The sequence below is a fragment of the Schistocerca nitens genome, chromosome 7 (assembly GCF_023898315.1).
Source record: "Schistocerca nitens isolate TAMUIC-IGC-003100 chromosome 7, iqSchNite1.1, whole genome shotgun sequence".
Lineage (NCBI taxonomy): Eukaryota > Metazoa > Arthropoda > Insecta > Orthoptera > Acrididae > Schistocerca > Schistocerca nitens.
In genome coordinates, this window is record NC_064620.1 from 364,947,211 (window position 1) to 364,965,420 (window position 18,210).

At 44.0% G+C, this 18,210-nt stretch overlaps 1 protein-coding gene and 1 pseudogene across 1 annotated transcript in view; both read left to right on the plus strand.

Annotated features, from left to right (window-relative positions):
* The first annotated feature begins 9,578 nt into the window (after positions 1-9,578).
* LOC126195089 (putative inorganic phosphate cotransporter) overlaps positions 9,579-18,210 on the plus strand; it is a 378,205-nt gene continuing 369,573 nt past the window's right edge. Inside the window, exon 1 of the mRNA XM_049933551.1 lies at positions 9,579-9,701. Within this exon, the coding sequence (XP_049789508.1) occupies positions 9,650-9,701 (52 nt within the window). The 5' untranslated portion in view covers positions 9,579-9,649. The remainder of the gene's footprint in view (positions 9,702-18,210) is intronic.
* On the plus strand, positions 11,535-11,652 carry LOC126196171 (5S ribosomal RNA; annotated as a pseudogene).

Genomic DNA, 18,210 nt, shown 5'->3' on the forward strand with positions numbered 1-18,210 from the left:
TGATTGCTAGATATTTTACATTAGCAATAGGCCTATTTTAGCACTATCACCATCTTCAGGCTATCTGCGATTCCATGTCGCATCGTGGCACTGTTGCTGTCTTATAATCTTACTGTCGCATAGGTCGTTTCCAACTGCAGCCAAGTTTTTAAATCTTTATCTTAATCTCTATTAACTGCTGTTATTGGCAGATGGAGGCTAGGTCTTTTATCGCTTGCATATACTGTTGTGGTTTTGACAGCTAAGATTGACAGAACCTCTGTATTGGTTGTCGATCGTACACAATGCGATAAAAGACCTAGCTTACATCTGGGAATAACAGCAATTCGTATAGATTAAGATAAATAATCAAAAACTTCCGAACGCGTGGTTTAAGGCGCCATGTCACGGACTGCGCGGCCCCTCCCGCCGGAAGTTCGAGTCCTCCCTCGGGCATGGGTGTGTGTGTTGTTCTTAAGTTAGTTTAATTAGTGTGTAAGTCTAGGGCCCGATGACTTTAGCAGTTTGGTCCCTTAGGAATTAAGACACATTAAAAAAAAAAAAAAAAAAAAAATTGGCTGCAGTTGGAAACGACCTATGCGACAGCAAGATTATAAGACAGCAACAGCGCCACGATGCAATAGGAAATTGCAGATAGCCAGAAGACGGCGATAATTCCGAAACAGGCCTATTGCTAATGTAAAATATCTAGTAGTTAACAATTGTAGTAGCATTCTGGTGCATTACCGTCTTCAATTTAGTATGTCATTACAAGATATCTACAATGCTGCGGGCCCAAGAAAAAATAAAATGACAATTTGTTTCAAACCAGACAGGAATTGCTGGTGTCAGTGAATGCATGTACGTTTTTACCAGTTTCCGAGCAAAAACTGCAAAGAGAACTGCATGCAATTGACGTTTAAAGTCAGGTAACTATCAAAATACCATAGCCACAGGGGCACATAAAGCTGCATGTCTTCAATGGGCCAAACAACATAGAAATTGGGCAGTAGGTGACCGGAGGTTTGTAGGATGGTCCGACGAATCAGTTTTATCTATTTTCATGTGATGCAAGGCATGCAGTAGAGGCCCAACCGCGGTCTGTAAATGGTGTTCACTGATGAAAAAATATCGCAGCAACAAAATAGTTAATGAAGAATAATGAAATTTCGGGAATATGTTTATCAGCTGGCCGTGATGGCCGAGCGGTTCTAGGCGCTTCAGTCCGCAACCGCGCGACTGCTACGGTCGCAGGTTCGAATCCTGCCTTGGGCATGGATGTGTGTGATGTCCTTAGGTTAGTTAGGTTTAAGTAGTTCTAAGTTCTAGGGGACTGATGAGCTCAGATGTTAAGTCCCATAGTGCTCAGAGCCATCTGAACCACATTTTAAAAATACGTTTAACTAGGTAAGTTTTTTAAGCAATTAACATTGCAAGTTCACTGGTTGAAGTAAGCGTGAGCTAAGCCACTGCAAATTCGAAATACTGGCACATTAATAACCGGTGCTGAATGCAAACATGAAAACGTGCACGCATTCTGCTGTACAGGTGTCAGGTGTCAGTTTATGGGATGGGGTTCCATGCCTGCTGCACTCACTCGGTCAGTACTGGGGCGGTTAATGTTGGTTGTGGATGATCCTGGAGTCGTCATCTGATGATGTCCCATATGTGCTAAATTGTAGACATATCTAGTGATCGAGCCCGCCAAGGCAACATGTCGATATTCGTAGAGCTTGTTGGGGTACAGCAGCGGATTGTGGGCGAGCGTTATCCTGTTGGAAACCCCCCGAATGCTGTTCATGAATGGCACCATAACATGCCGAATCACAAACTGACCTACAAACTTGCAGTGAGGATGCATGGGATAACCACGAGAGTGCTCCTACTGCCATATGATATTGCACCCAGACTCCAGGTGTAGGTCCAGTGTGTCTAGCACACAGATTGGTTGGTTGCAGGCCCTCAACTGGCCTCTTTCTAACAAACAGATGGCCATCACTGGCACCGAGGCAGAACCACCTTTCATTAGCAAACACAACAAACCTCCACCTTGCCCTCCAATGAGCTCTCGCTCGACACCACTGAAGTCGCAAACGGCGGCAGTTTGGGGTCGGTGGAATGCACGCTATAGGGTATCTGGTTCGGAGCTGTCCTTGACGTAACCGATTTGTAACAGTTCATTGTGTCACTGTGGTGCCAACTGCTGCTCAAATTGCTGCTGCAAATGCAGTATGACCCGCCAGAACCATACGCCGATCACGATGGTGTTACCTCTCCGTAGTGCCTTCTGACCATCCAGAGCTGGGCCTTCTTTCGACAGTGCATTCTTGTGACCACCACTGCCAGTAATCATGTGCAGTGGCTACATTCATGACAAGAAGGAACATCCAGCTTCTCGTAGCTCTATTACACGAACTTGTTTAAACTCAGTGAGGTGTTGTTAATGGTGTCTTTGTCACCTTTAAGACGTTCTTGACTACGATAAACTCACCACTTCCAATCTCAAAGGTGACTGATTTGTGTGACTGGCGCGACATTGGAACAGATATCATATCTGAGATGTAGAAACATGCCTACCAACATTTGTCTGTGTCGCATAACTTCTTCTCGCTATTGCAATTTTTTTCCGTCAGTGTAGTTCTGGAAGGAGGTTGTTCGTATTTTTGGGGTGTTTCTCGTACCAAGATTTTGGCCCGCTTTGGTCACCAATACTGCTTCACTACAGAACTACCATATTCACAGGGATACATGCATACCATATGGAGTTGTAGGGAGTCGGCAGGGAGTGGTAAGGTGCGGGGTGAAAATTAAATCATTCATTCTGACAAAGATATTATTATACTCAGTTCTAAACACAACAAAGGAATTATGAAAACTGATAAGATGGTAGCTTTAAACATAAAATGATGAAAGACTTTGTTCAGAATCATTGACCATTGACCTGAACATTCAAGTTATTTTCTTTACAAAGCGAAAGTTTGGCACTCTATTTTGAAGCAAGTTCAGTTTTAAGAAAGTAAATTAAGAGGGGAGGGGGGTGGGGGGGGGGCGATCTTGGTGGAAACTAAATCCATAGTTTTGAAGATACAGCAATGAAATTTTGTACCATGCTTTACATGAAATTAACATATTTACTGTTAACTTCCTTGGATTATATATGTACTTAAGTCTTTTACGGAATTTAAAAATTTATTTAAAAAAGTAATTTATGTATATTTTTTCATGAACTGTTCAAGAAATTTCTACAAAATTTTCTGTGTTTACTTTCTTTGCTTATAGTAAGCTTCTCTCATAAGGTTTTTTGAATATATTGAATAACAAACTTTTAATAATTTTTAATCATAATTATATACGTAAAATATAAAATTCAGGGAAAATTCCTAGCACTTTGCCGCGTATCTCACATTACACTCAGGATTTGAAAATTTACTCTTGAGTCTACATTTATTGGGTTTATAGAAATAAGTGTACAATGTTTCGTAATTGTTGCCTTTGTAGATTCTGAGAAAAAGGTACATAAATTTTAAAATAGATAATTTTCAGAAAATGAAGTTTGAAGTTCACCCTAACGTTTTTCCTATGTCACCTCTTCAGAAGGCCCCACATCTGTACTCGGGGCCCTCGTTCCCTTTAAGGCTTCTCTCCTGGTTTCTTGTGTTCTGCCTTCCTTCATTTACCAGGTCCTCAACTGACTTTGCAGCTGCAGGGAGGCACTGTAAATCTATTTTTCTTATTACGTCTTGAGTGAAATTTCCTAGCTTAAAGCCCAGTCTCTCTAATACCTCCATCCTACCTACGTTGTCATCATTAAATACAAGAAGTGTATCATAAGTTGCAATTCTGACAACTATAGCAGATGAAATGTGATTTGAGGGCTTCGTTTCCATATGACTGAATATACAGGCTCATTTGGATTCTGGGTTTGCCTTGAATACACTTTTTTAGAAGTTCATTATCAGCCAGAAACCTGTAAGTGGGCTTGACAACATCCAGGATACAATTTGGAAGACTCTCCTTGTGAATGTAATGAATGGAACCGTCGTTCACCGAGGTAGTATTGAAGAGTCAATTCAAAAAGTGGGTGCCACTAGAAGCTTGCGTCATGTATTTAATTATTTTTCAGGCACTTTACATGTAATTTCACCACTGAAACTTTGGAAACTTACTATCCATAAGTTCTGTTAGTAAATAAAATATAAATTGAAAATTGACATTTTTTGACAATTTAATGAATGTCCACCCCTTCCATTTTTTAAAAAAAGGACTTAATATGGCCAGCCACAGAGTGGAAAAGTAATGAACCATCAGTACATCCTGAAATTCAATTAAAACTTACCTTTGTTTCTATAAAGTCAGTCTTACTTAACTATGTACTTACTCAGAATTTGTAGATTTTCCAATTTTTTATAAAAGCCTGAATTAACAAAATACAAGAATGTGCCAGTTCCTCTGGACATGCATGCTTCGTTTTGCAATTTTATACCGCAGTTCTACTTGTGTCCACTCACAAAAAGCATAGTCTCTAGCCACATCGTACTGTGTCAAAAACTGGTATAATATATCAAAAAATACAAACAAAGGAATCAAGCTTAACTTACATAGTTGAGCGGCGACTACAGCCGTTATGAAATACGTAAAATTGTTACTGTTTACCGTGTTTATAAATGATCTAGTAGAAAGCATCGCATGGTCTTTAAGACTATTCGCAGACGATGCGGTTGTCTGTAACAAACTAGCAGTGCCAGAAGATAGTGTCGATTTGCAGAATGACCCGCAGAGGGTTGATGATTGGTGCAGGCTCTGGCAATTGACCCTGAACGTAAATAAATGTAACGTATTGCGAATACATTGGAAAAGAAATCCACTACTACACAGCTACACTATTGATGACAAACTGCAGGAAACAGTAACTATCGTAAAATATCTAGCTTACTGACAGCTTGGGGTTATCTGGTTCGGTGAACAGTGCAGTGGAGTATCTTAGACCAGTCTTTAAAAATAACTCCAGTAAAATGGAAATGACACTCACGTCTCCCAAAGAAGTAGCATCCATCATAAAATGCTTAAAATCCAAGTATTCCAGTGGGTATGATAACATACCGACAAAGTTATTCAAAGAGTGCTCATGAGAGTTGAGTTCTAGCTTAAGTTATTTTTATAATCATTCTCTTATCAGCGGAACATTTCCAGACTGGCTAAAATATGCTGAAGTTAAGGGGATAAAGAGATACCATCAAACTATCGACCAATTTCATTTTTGCGGGCTTTCTCAAAAATATTTGAAAAGGGTGTGTTCGAGCGTCTCCTTAAGCATCTGACTGCAAATAATATATTGTCCAAGTCACAGTTTGGATTTCTTAAGGGTTCTGACATAGTGAAAGCTATTTACACTTACAGTGAGAATGTGCTTAATTCATCAGATAATAAATTAGACGCTACTGGCATTTTCTATGACCTGTCAAAAGCCTTTGACTGTGTGAACCACGGCATTCTCTTAAGTAAATTAGAATATTATGGTGTCACCAGCAATGCTGCAAAATGTTTTGAGTGTTGTCTATCTAACAGGAAACAAAGGGTGTCGTTGCAAAATACCTGCGCAGTAAGCAGTCAGTCATCATCTGACTTGAAATTATATATTGGTCACCAGCAATGCTGCAAAATGTTTTGAGTGTTGTCTATCTAACAGGAAACAAAGGGTGTCGTTGCAAAATACCTGCGCAGTAAGCAGTCAGTCATCATCTGACTTGAAATTAATTACCTCAAGGTTCCATGTTGGGTCCATTGCTTTTTCTTCTGTACATTAATGACCTCTCATCTGTTACATTGCCAGATGCTAAGTTTGTTTTGTTTGCAGATGATACAAACATTGCAATAAGTAGCAAGTGCAGTACAGATTTAGAAATAGCTGCTAATCAAATTTTCACTGACATTAATAAGTGGTTTAAAGCTAATTCACTGTCATTAAACTTTGAGAATACCCACTACATGCAGTTCAGAACCTGTAAGAGGTTTCCTTCTAGCATGAGTAACCTGTAAGAGGTTTCCTTCCAGCATGAGTATAACATATGAAGACAAGCAGGTCGAAGAGGTTGACAGTGTTAAATTTCTGGGATTACAACTCGATAATAAATTCAGTTGGGAAGGGCATACCACAGAATTACTTAAGCACCTAAACAAGTCTGTATTTGTCGTGAAACTGATGTCGGATGTAGCAGATATAAATATAAAAAAAACTTGCATACTCTGCGTACTTTCATTATATTATATCATATGTGATCATATTTTAGGGCAACTCATCAAACCGAGCAAAAATTTTTGGGGTGCAAAAGAGTGTGATGATAATCATTTGTGGTGTAAATTCCAGAACATCTTGTAGAAACCCATTCAAGGAACTTTGTATTCTAACCACTGCTTCTCAGTATATTTATTCCTTAATGAAATTTGTTGCAAGTAATACATCTCTATTTCCAGCCAATAGCTCAGTACATAGTATCAGTACTAGGAATATGAACAATCTACATAAAGACCTAAAATCACTCACCTTGGTCCAAAAAGGGGTCCAATATTCAGGAACATACATTTTCAATAAATTGCCAGCAACCATCAAAAACTTGGTTTCTGATGAAGCACGGTTTAAACAGAGTTTAAAAGACTTTTTGGTAGGCAACTCCGTCTACTCCATAGATGAATGTGATAACAGAGACTGTTCAGCCAGCTTAAGTAAAAATATCTATTAGATTTCAGTTTTGACAGCACTTGGTCACAACAGTCAAGATTAGGTATTGTGTGTGTGATAAATTTATTAATAGTGCATAACAGTGTTTCATTCTGACAGCGTGTTAATTCTGTAAATATTAGGTGTTCCAGGTTACTGCATTGTATTAACCTATTTCGACAATCTCCTAACAAATGATCAGGTTAGTAAGTACACTACTGGCCATTAAAATTGCTACACCAAGAAGAAATGCAGATGATAAACGGGTATTCATTGGACGAATATATTATACTAAAACTGACATGTGATTACATTTTCCCGCAATTTGGGTGCATAGATCCTGAGAAATCAGTACCCAGAACAACCAGCTCTGGCCGTAATAACGGCCTTGATACGCATGGGCATTGAGTCAAACAGAGCTTGGATGGCGTGTACAGCTGCCTATGCAGCTTCAACACGATACCACAGTTCATGAATAGTAGTGACTGGCGTATTGTGACGAGCCAGTTGCTCGGCCACCGTTGACCAGACGTTTTCAATTGGTGAGAGATCTGGAGAATGTGCTGGCCAGGGCAGCAGTCGAACACTTTCTGTATCCAGAAATGCCCGTACAGGACCTGCAACATGCGGTCGTTCGTTATCCTGCTTAAATGTTGGGTTTCGCAGGGATCGAATGGAGGGTAGAGCCACAGGTCGTAACACATCTGAAATGTAACGTCCACCGTTCAAAGTGCCATCAATGCGAACAAGAGGTTACCTAGACGTGTAACCAATGGCACCCCATACCACATCACGCCGGATGATACGCCAGTATGGCAATGACGAATACACGCTTCCAATGTGCGTTCACTGCGATGTCGCTATACACGGATGCGACCTTCATGATGCTGTAAACAGAACCTGGATTCATCCGAAAAAATGACGTTTTGCCATTCGTGCACCCAGTTTCGTCGTTGAGTACACCATCGCAGGCGCTCCTGTCTGTGATGCAGCGTCAAGGGTAACCGCAGCCATCGTCTCCGAGCTGATTGTCCATGCTACTGCAAACGTCGTCGAACTGTTCGTGCAGATGGTTGTTGTCTTGCAAACGTCCCCATCTATTCGAGATCGAGACGTGGCTGCACGATCCGTTACAGCCATGCGGATAAGATGCCTGTCATCTCGACTGTGAGTGATACGAGGCCGTCGGGATCCAGCACGGCGTTCCGTATTGCCCTCCTGAACCCACAGATTCCATATTCTGCTAACAGTCATTGGATCTCGACCAACGCGAGCAGCAATGTCGCGATACGATCAACCGCAATCGCGATAGGCTACAATCCGACCTTTATGAAAGTCGGAAACTTGATGGTACGCATTTCTCCTCCTTACACGAGGCATCACAACAGCGTATCACCAGGCAACGGCTGTCTGCTGTTTGTGTATGAGAAATCGGTTGGAAACTTTCCTCATGTCAGCACGTTGTAGGTGTCGCCACCGGCGCCAACCTTGTGTGAATGCTCTGAAAAGCTAATCATTTGCATCTCACAGCATCTTCTTCCTGTCGGTTAAATTTCCCGTCTGTAGCGCGTCATCTTCGTGGTGCAGCAATTCCGATGGCGAGTAGTGTATTATATTCAAATGCTTTATGTTTTTATGTTATACTTTCTGACATGTTCCACACCCTCGAGAATCATCTCATTTTTTGGGTTAAGGAACGAAAACTGAATTTAATCTAATTTAAATCCAGAGCGACCTTTAATGGAATGACCACATGACCCAAACAAACAGTAGGAAAAACAGATGCTAGACTGAGAGTCATGAGAAGTATCTTAAGGAAATGCGACGCATCCACAGAGGCAGTGGATTACAATGCACTTGTTCGACCGATTCTGGAGTATCGTTCATCAATATGGGATCCTTACCGGTAGGACAGACAGGAGAGACAGAGAATTTCCAATAAAGAGCGGTGCGTTTCGACACGGGAACGTTTAGTCGACGCGAGAGCATTACCGGTATGCTCAATAAAGTCCGCTGAAGACGTTACAAGAGAGGCGTTGTGCATCACGGACAGGTTTACTATTGAAATTTCGAGAGACATCTCGCGTAATGACCACGACGAGAAAATTCGAGAAACTAGAGCTAATACGGAGGTATAGCGACAGTCATTCCTTCCACGCGCCGTTCGCGAATGGAACAGGGCAGAGGAGATCAGTTAGTGGTAACAGAAGTACCCTCGACCACACACCATTAGGTGGCTTGCGGAGTATGATGCAGACGTAAATAAAAAAATGTCATGTGACGAGCGCCTCCCGTCGGGTAGGCCGTTCGCCTGGTGCAGGTCTTTCGATTTGACGCCGCTTCGGCGACTTGTGCGTCGATGGGGATGGAATGATGATGATTAGGACAACACAACACCCAGTCCCTGAGCGGAGAAAATCTCCAACCCAGCTGGGAATGGAACCCGGGCCCTTAGGGTTGACATTCTGTCGCACTGCCCACTTTTTTTTTTTAATCTCATTTTGTTCGTTTTCGTTCGTTTCATCTGCTCGGGGCGGACGTCGCAAGACATCCGTTTCAGTTCGTCGTTCATCCATTAACTCAGTTCTTTTATTACAGAGGGCAGCTAACCCTCTGACAGAACACGCTGAGCTACCGTGCCGGCGAGAATGTAAACTTTTCACTCGAGGGAAGACTTGAACCAAGGACCTCTCGTTCCGCAGCTGCTCACGCTAACCACGGGACCACGGCGCTCCTATTCCACTCAGCTACCAGGGGCGGACATGCAGACGTAGATGCAGCTGGAATACGTGACACGCGCAGAGCGGACAGATGGCTTCGGCGCGCCGCAGTTGGTGCACCCATCAAACCGCCGGGCACCGGGCGCTAGCAGGCGTCCGTCAGTGTGGGTTGCGGCGCGCTGGCGGCGCGACGTAGCACAGTGTGTGTGGGCAGGCAGGCAGCGTGCGCCGCGACATGGCCGACGAGAAGACGGCGCTGCTCGAGGGGGCACCCCGGCTGACCACAGGTAAGCCGCACGCACCCTAGCCCACGTGTCTCGGCCCTACACTCCCCCACACCCGTGCCCGACATAACATCTGGCTACACTTGCGAAGACGTCCGTAATTGTTGCGATTATTATTAAAAGTTTTCCAAATTCTGAACACCGGTACACTCATACCATGTAACAAGGTCACGTCTCACTTTTGCGTTTACTGAACAGCGCGAGCGCCATTGGTAAGTTTTTAGAAGTTCTGACGTCATACTTTACGTAAATGACATCGGGGATGTTTTTGTTTGTAGTCTGTTTTTCGTTGGGTCTAGCGAACAACGCGAGTCATCAATATATTTTTATGTCTGACGTCAAATGTTACGTTATTGGCGTCAGCTATGTTTTTTTCTATGTGTGTCAGTTATGTCGTTCGTGTTCTGTAACATTAGTTGTTATATCGTTTAGTTATCGTGTTGTACACTAGACCTATGCAGATCTAGTGCAGATGGCGAGTTTAATGAAGATCACGTTACTGCCGTTCTCCTTTGCAATTTTTCATTTAGCTATACTGCAGTGCCTGTGTTGTTTAGAAATTACGATGCAGTGTTCCTTCTGTCATGCATGCATGTCCGAAGGGACAGGCACAGACGCGACCGCAGCCATTACGAAATACATGAAATGTATTCGCAGTTGCGGATATGGACAGCCGCCAGTTGTGTATTGGAATGACGACAACGGTTGTCCATGTTCGCAACTGCGAATATATTTAATGTATTTTGTAACGAGCGTACATGCCTGAAGGAACAGTGCGTTGTAATTTTGAACAAAACAGGCACTACAATATGATATTTATTCACCGATACAGGGAAACCGACTTTCCATTATAATATCTCCCCTGTACAGGAATATACGTAATGAATGTACGACTGCAGATTGTAGACACATGGTTGATGACATGTGGAAGTTCGTGTCTTGCCGTCGAGCGTTCTCTGATAGCCAAACTTTAAGGCGACCGCTGGCGATGAACGGAGAATACGGGTTAGAGTCCAGATGTGGCACGAATTTTCGTTGTCGTTATTCCATTATACAGCTTATGGTTGTCCATATTCGAAAATGTGAGTACATTCCATTTATTTTTTGTAGCAGCCGTTGTGACAGACGAATCTGTAGCGTAACCTCAGGTCTAGGTTAGATTGGAACGTGATAGTTTGGTTACAAGCTGGCGAAGCCAAACAAATCTGTCACGGCAAATAACTCTTTTTTTTTTTCAAAATGAAAGAAAAGTGGTTGCAGAATGATCTATAGCGTAGCTCAAGGCCTATGTTTGATCGCAAGTTCACGTTTTACTTATATGGCGTATTCCATGGTTACAAATGCATCCCCAGTATAAACTACTATTTTTCTACTGTTGTCTGATCTGTTCAAAGTGTTAATGATAAGATCATCCCTATCCAAAACCCGCTATTATCGTGGACATCCCGTTAGTTTGTTTTCGTTCTGCTCATGTTTCCGTGCTGTTAGTGACGTCAGCCATTTGTTTTCTTCATGCTCGTATCTCCACCACGTTAAAGATCTCGTCGACCTCTCGGGATGGTATTGCGTCACTTACTAATTCCGTTTCAGTTGCTGATTTTGGTCGTGTGTTTTGTGTATTATGTATCGTTTAGTTCTCGTGCGCGATGGCCTCGATCCTGTTGTCTACTAGACCTAGTTTACTAGACCGGTACAAATCTAGTGGAGATGGGGTCCATTGATGACAACGCTTTACATTGTGTCGTATACTGCACTGAAGTGACAAAAGTTACGGGATACGGATAACTCCTAATATCGTGTCGGACCCACATTTGCCCGGTGTAGTGCAGCAACTAAGCCAACGGCCTTGCCGCAATGGCAACACCGGTTCCCGTCAGATCACCGAAGTTAAGCGCTGTCGGGCTGGGCTACCACTTGGATGGGTGACCATCCTGTCTACCCGGCGCTGTTGGCAAGCGGGATGCACTCAGCCCCTGTGAGGCAAACTGAGGAGCTACTTGATTGAGAAGTAGTGGCTCCGGTCTTGGAAAACGACATACGGCTGGGAGAGAGGTGTGCTGATCACATATTCGCATCCAGTGACGCCTGTGGGCTAAGGATGTCACGGCGGCCGGTCGGTACCGTTGAGTCTTCTGGCCTGTTCGGGAGGAGTTTAGTTTTTCTTTTTTATCGCAGCAACTCGACGTGGCGTGGACTCAACAAGTCGTTGGAAGTCCCCTGCAGAAATACTGAACCATGCTGCCCCTGTAGCCGACCACAACTGCGAAAGTGACGACGGTGCACGATTTTGTGCACGAATTGACCTCTCGCTTATGCCCCATACATGTCCGATAGAATTCACGTCGGGCGATCTGCGTGGCCAAACCATTCGCTCGAATTGTGTAGAACATGCTGTTCCAACCGAGCTCCAGGGAGCAGGAGCGCTCTGGAGTGCTCACTGCGGCAGCTCGGAGCCCGAGTGGAGGGGAAAGCGAACTTACTCCCCCTGGCCGCATGCAGCCGCAACTGACACAATAATCCGTGTTCAATGACAGCTATGACTAGCCGCGGGAGCCCTGTACCTCTATTGGAGGATACCTTTCTATTCACTGAGAGGGATGGTCTACCGCAGTGTCTTGTATGTCATAAAGTATTTCATTCTGCGAAGAGGCACAATGTACAACGACATTATACACGTCTTCACGCACCGCACTACGGTCAGGTAGAAGGCGTTGCACACAGAGAACCGGTAGCCAGACTTAAGAACGACATACGAGGAGACGTAAGTTTAAAAACGGTTTCGTAATACAGAGGGTATCAAAACATGTAACATTGTTCCTGTTCTGTAATGCGTTTATAATTTTCAGGTGAATGAGAGCGGAGAAGACGCTACTGAATGTGCAATTCGAGCAAGCTACAGGCTCGTTCACATCATTACGACGAGTGGCAAGCCGTTTTCCGTGGGACCACTCGTAAATTCGTGCATGGTAGCATTTGCAGAATGTTGGTTTCCAAGGGAGGTGCAGGCAATTGAAGGGGTTTGCCTGTCGAAGCAAACATCGTTGGATTTGTCACGATGGTATCGTTGATTAAAGCAAAAAACATGTTGCTCAGATCATGTGCATGTTTGGATCTACGTATTGTTGTGAGCAGCTTTTCTCAGCACTGAAAAGAGTAAAAAGTAAGGAACGATTTTTTCTTCAGGATGCGACAATGAAAGCCATCCTCCGCATTAACGCTGCGAACACTTTGACGCCTGATATTTCCGATCTTGTAATGAAAAGAAAATGTGAAGCTACAGAGGCCCAATAAATTTAGTATGCAATTTCTTTTAAAACAGTTGTTTCTTATTTATTTCCTGAACATCGCATTTCCTGGTTTAGCATGTCACCACGTCTTAGCAGCTAAGAGTACGAGGTTGTCGATCTTGTAAGACGCAGCTGGCACATCAGAACGCTTGCCTTGCCGCCTGCCTCAGCCTGCCGTGCCACGTACCGGCGTGCCGGCCCACTCGAGTGGCCACAGCGAGCGACGCGACTCCCTGGAGCAGGGAGCGCTCCGCGGCTCACGACGGAGCCGACGAGCTGGAACAGCCTGGTGTAGAATGTTATTCAAACCAGTCGCGAACAATTGTGGCGCGGTGACACGACGCATTGTCATCCATAAAAATTCCATCGTTGTTTGGGAACATGAACGCCTGAAAATGGTCTCCAAGTAGTCGAACGTAACTATTTACAGTCAATGATTGGTTCCATTGGAGCAGAGGACCCAGTGCATTCCATGTAAACACAGTCCACACCATTATGGAGCCTCCACCCGCTTGCACAGTGCCTTGTTGGCAACTTGGGTGCATTGCTTCATGGGGTCTGCGCCACACTCGAACCCTACCATCAGCTCTTGCCAACTGAAATCGGGTCTCATCTGACCAGGCCACGGTTTTCCGGTCGTCTAGGGTCCAATCTATACGGTCACGAGCACAGGAAAGGCGCCGTAGGCGATGTCGTGCTGTTAGCAAAGGCTCTCGCGTTGCCCGTCTGCTGACGTAGCCCACTAACGCCAAATTTCGGCGCATTGTTCTGACGGACACATTCGTCGTACGTCCTACATTGATTTCTGTAGTTGTTTCACTCAATGTTGCTTGTGTGATAGCACTGGCAAGTCTACGCAAATGCCGTTACTCTCTGTCGTTAAGTGAATGCCATCGGCCACTGCGTTGTCCATCGTGGAGGTAATGTCTGGAATTTCGTATTCTCGGCCCCTCTTGACGCTGTGGATCTTGGAATATTAAGTTCCCTAACGATTTCCGAAATGGAGTGGCTCATGCGTCTAGCTTCAACTACTATACCGTTTCGAAGCCTGTTAATTCCTACCGTCCGGCCATAATCACTTCAGGCACCTTTTCATATGAATCGTCTGAGAAAAAATTACAGCTCCATCAGTGTACTGTCCTTTTATACCTTGCGTACATTATGCTACCGCCATCTGCGTACGTGCTTCAGTGTAGACCAAAATAGTTTATTTTTTATTTTTTACCATGTTGAAAAGACAAACTGCAGCGACTGTTCAAAAATGGTTCAAATGGCTCTGAGCACTATGGGACTCAACTGCTGAGGTTATTAGTCCCCTAGAACTTAGAACTAGTTAAACCTAACTAACCTAAGGACATCACAAACATCCATGCCCGAGGCAGGATTCGAACCTGCGACCGTAGCGGTCTTGCGGTTCCAGACTGCAGCGCCTTTAACCGCACGGCCACTTCGGCCGGCACAGCGACTGTAGAGTAATGGGATTGTGATGGTCTGATCCTGAGTTACCGATGCCAAAGAATGTCACGACAAAACTCTGTTATTAAACGAAGGTTGTATGGACAGACAGATCTGCAGCGTAGCTTCAGGCCTGGGCTACGTCAGAAGGTGCAGCTTGGTTGTGTGTAGGCGAAGCCAACAAATGGGTCCTCTTATTTTTTTAAATACATACTGCTAATTCATATGTAACATTCACGTCCGCATATTCATACTGTAGGGTAATATTTTCAGGTTTTTAATATTGTTGAAGGCATTAGTAACAATGAAACCCGCACCCAAACCCTCTCCTGCGGCGCAGGTCGCATTAGTTTGTCAGTTTTTATTTTGATAATGTTTTAGAATTGTTAGTGACGTCATATACTGGTTGCACCTCCATCATGAGAATGACGTCACTGCGCAATCACCGCGGTATCACAGTATTTCGTACTGCATTATAACAAAATGACTGGCAGTCATGCAGTATACAAAAAGAACATCCAGTTCAACTGAATGTGATATATGTAAAATCAAATATTCTTAAAATTAACGTAGATCGACTGATTTCATTGCAAAATGAGGAAAAGTGAATTGTGTTATAATCAGGAAGTTCTTCGTAGTCAGAGAGGCGTATGGCTCTGAGCACTATGGGACTCAACATCTGAGGTCATGAGTCCCCAAGAACTTAGAACTACTTAAACGTAACTAACCTAAGGACATCACACACATCCATGCCCGAGCCAGGATTCGAACCTGCGACCGTAGTGGTCGCGCGGTTCCAGACTGAAGCGCCTAGAACCGCTCGGCCACAAGGGCCGGCAGAGAGACATACCACTACCTCCAAACGATAAATATTTTAAGTGAACCTATGTCGCTGATCTAGTTCTCCAAACAACAGAAATCAGTTATGACACGAAAATATGAAATTACCATAAATATGTTTTTTTGCCAAATTCCTGTTGTCAAAATTTTTTTCTTCAAATTCTTTTCGATTTCTTCCAGCACACTTTCAATGCATTCTTGACTGCCTGCTATACGTGTTGTGCCGTCCGCATTTCGTAAGTTGTTAAGTGCTCCAAACCCCTCCCCCCTCCCCCGCCATTGTAGATTCCATTTTCCAATACCTTTTAGACATAAAAATTGAAAAGAAATGGAAGTAGTATAATCCCTGGCTGACTCCCTTCCCTATCCCGAAAGTTTCTGTACATCCTTACTGTATTCTTGCATTTTTGCTGTTTCTTCTTGGATTTTGTACAGGTTTCTGATTAGCTGTATATGATACTCTGTCATTCTCATGAAGTACACAGTGCTTCCCACATTTCTGAGGGTCTTACAGAAATGCTTTGATGTAGTCTATGACGCAAATAAATAGGTATTGTAGATATTCTCAAGCTTTTTCCACGATCTATCTTACGTCTGGTATTTGACCCATGGTGTCTCTTCCTCTTCTGAATCCCCCTTGTTTCCTTGGTAGCCCTCTGCCAATGTGTGGTTTTAATCGGATCTGGAGGACTTTTTTAAGAGAATTTTGCTAGCATGTATTATGAAAGCTATTTTTATTCAATTTTCACATCTTTCTGGCTTCGTTACTCTGACGAGGTGCGCTAACAGCTGATTCCTGTTGTGGAGAAACTGGGAGTAGAGACTGCGATTTATAGAGCGGCCATCTTGAGCAATGTTTGGGGTGAATGCTACGGAGTTGGGTCACAGCTGCCTCGAAGGCGTCGCGTTATCGCTCCAGGAAGCTCCCGGTGGCTGTGGTCGACCCGTTTCCTCTAAGCGTTGCGCATGCACCGTGTTGACTGTGTAACTGGCACCCAAGGGAGCAGTACAGAGTCCCTGTCAAGAGTTGGTGTGGCTGGTACTCTACATGTCTCTGATTTCCGGCAGTTAGAAAATGATAAGTTCATCCGTGAGAAGTGTCATACGTGTAACATGCAATAATTTCCACAGTCAGCATCTGGCGGAAGATTGATCATAAACTCCTGGGAAGTTCTAGTCGCCGGCCGGAGTGGCCGAGCGGTTCTAGACGCTACAGTCTGGAACCGCGCGACCGCTACGGTCTCAGGTTCGAATCCAGACTCGGGCATGGATGTGTGTGATGTCCTTAGGTCAGTTAGGTTTAAGTAGTTCTAAGTTCTAGGGGACTGATGACCACAGCAGTTAAGTCCCACAGTGCTCAGAGCCATTTGAACCATTTGAAGTTCTAGTCATACGTAAAGCCACTGAAAAGGCCTAACCTTTCCATTCTCTCTCCCTTGGGTCCGTCTGGTGTTGCAACTAAAGACAGCAGACAGAAAACGGAAATACTAAATTCCTCATTACTATTTATGTATTTACCATACGGTTTTACAAGTACACAGATGTCCTCCACACACCGTCAGGTGGCTTGCGAAGTATGGATGTAGATGAGTAGATGAGATGAGAAGTAGCTACAGTCAAATGGAAATGTCCAAATGTGACAATTAGTCAAGAGCTCTTTGTGCCACTTGATGTAAAGTCCACCGATCACCGCCAAATGCTCGAAGTGGGCACTCCTTAACAACGTGATCTTTTGTTTGCTCCTCCGCTCTGCATTCGCAGTCAGAAGAGGGACAGAAACCAACACTTCTTTATGGTTTAAACAGATCTTCCTTGGCCATTTCCAATGCTGTCCAGCCTCGACCAGATTTGGCGTGGTACTTCGAATCCATCGACTTTCTTTGTTGGTTACTGAACCAGATGAGCGTTGTTGGGTGGACGTTCGTTCCAGCGTTGTCACCATTTGGAGGCCGCGTCGAAAGAACCGATACCTTCTAGATCAAGCCAGAGTGCTTTGCGTGATTTCAGACGAGCTGCTGGTGCGTCTTGCACGGCATCATACAATAGAGAGTTCTTATGAAAAGTAATATTTTTGAGCAAGTTTATCTTAGCTGCTTTCCTCCTTAGATATTGCGGAGCAATATTAGCTAAGACTGGCAGCCACTAACTGGGAGTAGATCTGACAGTACCCGTGACTGCTCCCAAGCCTTCACTAAGCTGGACATCAATCTTCGTTATATGCACTGTTCTCCCACACAGGAGCGCAGTATTCTGCAGCAGAATACACAAGAGCGAGAGCAGCAGAGCGTAGGGTATTTTCATCCACGCCCCCGCTACTTCCGGCAATCTTGCGAAGTAGATTTACACTTCAGCCAAGTTTCTTAGTTAACTTGATGCACTGTTGTTTGAATGTCAGCGACCGATCCAGAGTGATTCCGAGATATATTCGATTGTAGTTATGTGCTACTTCGATTCCGTCGAAAGTCACACGTAGCTTCCTTTTGGCTTCTTTATTAGTTACATGGAATACTGTAATGTCAGTGAATAGGTATGATGATACAAACATATAAATGTTTGGCAGCCGCACAGACTCACTAACGAGAAGTATTGATACAAGCACTGTCGGCATAGAGAAACTTAAGAAACTTAAGGATAACAAGGCACCAGGTCCCGGAAGAATGTCAGATTTTACATAGAAAAATTTGCGGTGTGGGCTCTTTCCCCAGTTACACTCCTGGAAATTGAAATAAGAACACCGTGAATTCATTGTCCCAGGAAGGGGAAACTTTATTGACACATTCCTGGGGTCAGATACATCACATGATCACACTGACAGAACCACAGGCACATAGACACAGGCAACAGAGCATGCACAATGTCGGCACTAGTACAGTGTATATCCACCTTTCGCAGCAATGCAGGCTGCTATTCTCCCATGGAGACGATCGTAG